We start from the raw sequence: 5,538 nt of genomic DNA on the forward strand, positions 1-5,538 counted from the left end.
GAAATTTACAAACAGTGAGTTTATTATCAACTTTCTGACAATAATAACAAGTGTAGGAATAGAAATCAGATGTGATGACATACAAAATATTTTATTCATACAAACAGACTGTGTGTTATTTTACCAGTGCAGAAGATACAACAGATTTACAGAACCAATACTTTGTCCTGGGGTATTGGTAATCTTTATTGATATGACCATTTTTGCTATTGCTGCTCTGCTTCCACACTTCCTGGTGTTCTTCACATTCATGTCTACAAAGAGAGAAAAAAGGAGTCAAATGTGTAGCACTGTTTCTGTTTCTGCATTTAGATGTCATAAGGGTAAACTGGGAAAGCAATTAAGGTTCTTTGATATCTCAAATCCACAATCTTCTTGCAGGGAATAATGCCCACCCAACCTCTGGTATCTGTACTTGACAAAAAAATACCAAAGAATGCAACAACAGATGCAAACAATAAAATAATTTAGTACAACTATCCCTCACTTAGTAATAAACTGGAGGAGTGCTCTGCCTGTAGCAGAATGCCCACAGGATTGTGTGAGAGCTTGCTAGAGCCTGGTACCTTTTGAAAGCAGATCAAGAAAAATCACCAACATCTGTTACACTTGTGCAAGTAGCTGTGACAACAGAGGACTTGCAGCAGTGCCCAGCAAGTATGGGTGCCAGAGGAGCGGTTCCTGCAGAATCTTTCTGTAGCAGCCCTAGCCTGGACCCCACAATGCTTGGGGAAAATCAGTCCTGATTCTGAACTTGCTGGGGCAGCTTCTCAGGTTGGGCAATTTGCAGTATTTTTTCAGATGTCAGTTGACTCTGAGGACTTTCCCAAGCCTGGGCGTGGGGAAACACTCCCTTCTGGCACCTCAGCTTTGTTACTCCATCATTAAACAGAGTAAATAAATATATGTATTGATAAGAAAGGAAAAGAAAGGAAAGGGAAAGAAAGGGAAAGAAAGGGAATGAAAGGAAAAGAAAGGAGAGGGGAAAAAAAGCAGAAAATAAAAAGAAAAGAAAAAGAAAAGGAAAAACTAAAATAAGGAAACAAAGGGGGGTTAGGGGGAGAGGAAACTTCTCTTAGCTCTGTCTTACAGGTCTGGATCTTCAGCAGTTCTGAAGTTAAGCAGCCTACCATTCTTCTGACTTTGATACAGCAGGCACATGAAAGACTATCTGAATATTATTTATCCCCCACCCCCTTGGCACTATCCAAACATCCTCTGCTTCTGCTGGACACAATGGGGAATGTGAAGAAAAAAGAGAGGAATTATTTGGTCCATCCATTTTGCAGTAGCAGAGGGTTTCCTGAGGAGGGAAAGCAATAGAAGAGGAAAACAGGGTACTGGATACAGCATGTAGGTTGCTGTGAGATGTCAGGAGATATGTGATGACCTCCATCCCTTCTTGGAACATAAAGGCAAACACATTAGCTGGCAGGTAAATACATATCCCATGCTCCTGTCTCACCATAGGCTGGAGCTCTGTCCCATCTTCATTATCCTGGAATGGTCTTGTGTTTCTGTGTTCTCGCCCTTCTGTTAACTTGTTACTCTGACTCACAAAGGTCTACAAGCAAAAACCAGGGTGAGATCGTTTGTGAAAGGAAACCATTATGCTAATAAAATTACCTGGTACAGGAAGATAATTAGCTCAGGGCTAAGAAACTGTAGCTGATTCCTGGCTGGATGACATTGAGTGATACTGGGAGGGACTGCAGAGGCAGCAAAAGTGATGAATGCAGCTGAGAAGGATGAATCAAAAACCTCTGTTACATCTCCTACTGCAGGAATGAAGATTCTGGCTGTATGAAATCCCTCCCCCGGCTCTCCACCCACTGCTGCATATTGTCCTGAGGGCCACAAAGCCTCCCTTCCACCCCCGGGATGTTTGTAACCTGACTGTAACACAGACAAGTCAAATGCCTTCATGTGTTGGGAAACTCCAAATTCTTGTCTGTGTTAGCAAACTTCTCTTGATCATACAATGAGGAGGAGTTTGGATGTGCTGCCCACAGTTTTTCCATAGAAGGGTACAGAGCCTGTCCTGCTTGGAAGACTCCTTTGTCCCTGTGGGAAATCCTCTTTTCACCCACAGCTCTAGGGCATGGCTAATTACACAGAATTAAGACCAGAGTTAAAGAGAAACTACCACAAAGTTTGGAAGCGGAGAAAGGAGAGCCTCTGTTTCATGAAGGAAAATTGGCTTAAGAAGTGCTTTAGAATTTGGCAAAACAGAGAGGGAAGAACAGAGGTCAAGGCTTCAGAGTTTTCCATTCGGTTTCATATTCCTAGCCAGGCAATGTGCTTAAGTACTATTCTGAACCAAAGCCAAAGAATACATATCTGCTTTCTTCTGTACAAAGGGTTAAGCCTATCTTTAGGCTGCCTTTTTGTTGTGCTGCTGTTATTGTTCTCAACAAAATTCTATGAATATTACAGAAACTCTAACAGAAGCATTAAAAAAATAAATAAAAACCAAAACTCCAGAACAGTTCTGACATTGTCCTGAAGAAATCCATCCAGAACATTGGTGTCATATGAGCTACTCTGGCTGCTGGTTATTCATTTTCATGGATCACTAAGATTTTCTCTGTTGTGGAGTTTGTAAGGGAAAAGACAGAAGTGTCAAAAATAGCACAAAAGGAAAAAAAAATCTTCATCCTCAGGTATTCTCTTAATTAGAAAGGGATGACACATATATTCAAAGACTTCAGTTACAGAACTACATCACTATTAGCTAAGTACTGAAGGTAATACAACACAGTAATTACCAGGGTAAAGATACAGAACAACTTGTCCAGAGGAAGAAGAGTTTAATCAAGAGACAGAAGACAGTGTTTTGGCAAAAGAGTCTGTAAAGGTATGAAGCAGAGCAATTCAGATTTGCATGAAATTTGTTCAGAACTACAGCATCTATAGGATGGGGAATGGATCCCTGACCTGCTACTTGTTTATTTTTTTCATCAGTGTACAGTGAGTCACAAGAAATATAAGCATTAATCTTAGGGCACCCCATGGATCAATTTCTGCAGCTAGCTCATCTATTTATTTGTATCTTTTAATTACCAACAATAAATTGAAGCTATATCTAATTAGGCCTAAATAATCAGCAGAACTTAACATGATCTAAAAGAATGCAGCAGGTCGTAGCTAGCACACAGGAGTCAGAGGGAACCATCTACTTCAGTTTACAAATTAATGCACTTGTACTGCTGAGTCCATCCTGTTCTAAGGTGTTGGAAAGGAAATAACATGAGTTGTGGGTTGGGGAAAGAAAAAGTGCTTAAAAGCTTAGAATGCCACAAATGTCTGTTCTAATCAGTGGGGTTTACCAGCAACTCCTGATCCACAAAGTATGGCTTCTCTGCAGTTCCATCATTTGTTTCCATATCAATAGCAAAGCAAAGGAACATGGCATCTGCTGTCACTTCAAACACAGACAGAAAGCTGTGGGACATCAGGTAGGCAAAAAATCCAACCAGCAACAGAGGAACTACCCAAGCTTGCAACTCCCGGTTGTAGTTAAATGCCATCAATCCTCCAAAAACAGTAAAGCATACAACAAACACCTGTAAAGGGCAGTGAGAGAGAAATGCAGCCTCATTAATCATGTAGAAATATTTCTCATAAAAAAACCAATCCCCCCAAACCCTGTGGCAAATACATTACAGCCAGTATTTTAAGAGCACATCTCATCTGGGAGATAGCTAAGCAGTTTCCAGCATCACAGAGTTGTGACACTTTGTGTTCAATTCCATGTGTAAATTCCATAGGGCAGAGGAAACCTTTTGCCATGTATTTACCAAAGACTTGATGCAATTGGAACAGCCAGAGTGGCTCCAAGGACACTGCTATCATACAACTAAGTAACTCTGCAAAGTTAAATTCCTCAAATATTCTTCTCTCCTAAGCTTATTTTATAACATTAACAACACCGAATTTAATGAAGATAAACTTTATTTACTTTAGGTATATGAAACTATAATCAAACTTGATTTTTCATTTCATTTTTACAGAACAATTATTTTTATTTACTCTTACCTTTCCTAAAAATAGGAGAAAATCTCCAAAACAGTTAATGGATGTAAGTTTAGCAGAATTCCTTGCCAAAATACAAACAGCATCCTTTGCTGATGTACAAAAATTTGTCCCATTTATGGCTGTAGTTGTGTATGCATGCTGAAATGACATAAGATAATAATGCAGTGAAAGAGGAAAGACTCATAATCTAGATTTCACTTCAGCAAAATGCAAAGTCTTAAGCACTATTTGGAATTGCTGACTTTATGAATATAAAGAGTTATTTTGCATAATATGGCGATTTTATTTTAAATTACTATAATAGCCATGCTTCTAAATTCAAAGAGTTACTCTACATAATTTCCACCATTAGCAAACATTAGAATAGTGACCAAATAAATTCCTGAAGCCACATTTATCCAGTTTATTTTAAAACACCGAAGTTCTCTACCCCAAAATTTGGGAAAGAATATGACACAATTACCAGAAAACACCTGGAATCACACTATCCAAACATACTGGCTATCTATCTCCAACACTGCTGGCAAACTATGTAAGTGGAAAAATGAAGTTATGTATTTACTGGGTCATTAAAGGCTGATGATTAGAAAGCTTTTATACATGGCTCTTTCAAACACTTTAGTGAAATTCAAGCTTATAGTCATAGCTATTAAATCTTTTCATGAAGGATCCTGGACCAGACTGACTGTAAGGTCATGTGCCCTACCCCACTCTGAACAACAAATAATTGGGGCACTCCCAGTTTTTCAGTGTATTGAGAATTTTACATTATATCACTTTGTTGAAGCTTACTTGGACAGGTGGCGAAGACAGAATATTCCCCTTCATGGATCTGATTATTTTTGCATAAATTAACATATATGTCCCATTTATGTAACTCCTCAACAAGGTTTTGAAACTATGTCCAAAATATCAGCTGAAAAAAGCAACACTCATGATACATGAAACATATGCTGGGCTTTACCAGCAATTCTTTTAAGTAGTTTCCCTTTACCCAAAATATTAGAAGGCAAATTATGCCACAAAAACTTTAGTCACATCTGATATGGTCAGTAAGAACTACAGTGTGCAAGGGATTACTCTTCTGAAGGAATTTATAAATCCAAACATGTATGCTTACAATGCTTACATTGCTTTCTGTTTTACCTGGAAGTGAAAAAAATCACCCCATAAGGGGTTTGCTGAAAGTGAATTATAATGGCCTACTGAAAACCCTTCCTGTTCAAAAATCTGATTTTTTTTACTTACAATTCAAAATACACATTAATTTCAGACATCTGAAGCAAAGAAAATCTATTTCTATAGAGTTCGGTTTTACCTCTGAGCAATTTCTGAAGCATAGCAAAACTGTAACATTGTATGACAGTGAAAAAAGAGAGAGAGAAAAAGAAAGAGACAGAAAGAGACAGAGAGACAGAGAGACAGAGAGACAGAGAGACAGAGAGACAGAGAGACAGAGAGACAGAGAGACAGAAAGAGAGAAAGAGAGAAAGAGAGAAA

At 38.6% G+C, this 5,538-nt stretch overlaps 1 protein-coding gene across 4 annotated transcripts in view; it reads right to left on the bottom strand.

The window, feature by feature from the left end:
• SLC44A3 (solute carrier family 44 member 3) overlaps nucleotides 1-5,538 on the bottom strand; it is a 40,732-nt gene continuing 35,194 nt past the window's right edge. For 3 of the 4 annotated variants that reach the window (XM_015636118.1, XM_015636122.2, XM_033516505.1), the window contains 4 exons: nucleotides 4,039-4,176; nucleotides 3,330-3,566; nucleotides 1,466-1,564; nucleotides 1-254 (listed from right to left, as the gene is read on the bottom strand). In XM_015636118.1, the coding sequence (XP_015491604.1) occupies nucleotides 249-254; nucleotides 1,466-1,564; nucleotides 3,330-3,566; nucleotides 4,039-4,176 (480 nt within the window). In that variant the 3' untranslated portion in view covers nucleotides 1-248. The remainder of the gene's footprint in view (nucleotides 255-1,465; nucleotides 1,565-3,329; nucleotides 3,567-4,038; nucleotides 4,177-5,538) is intronic. The other variant, XM_015636120.1, reaches the window with a different exon arrangement.

Source organism: Parus major, chromosome 8 (assembly GCF_001522545.3).
Source record: "Parus major isolate Abel chromosome 8, Parus_major1.1, whole genome shotgun sequence".
Classification (NCBI taxonomy): Eukaryota; Metazoa; Chordata; class Aves; order Passeriformes; family Paridae; genus Parus; species Parus major.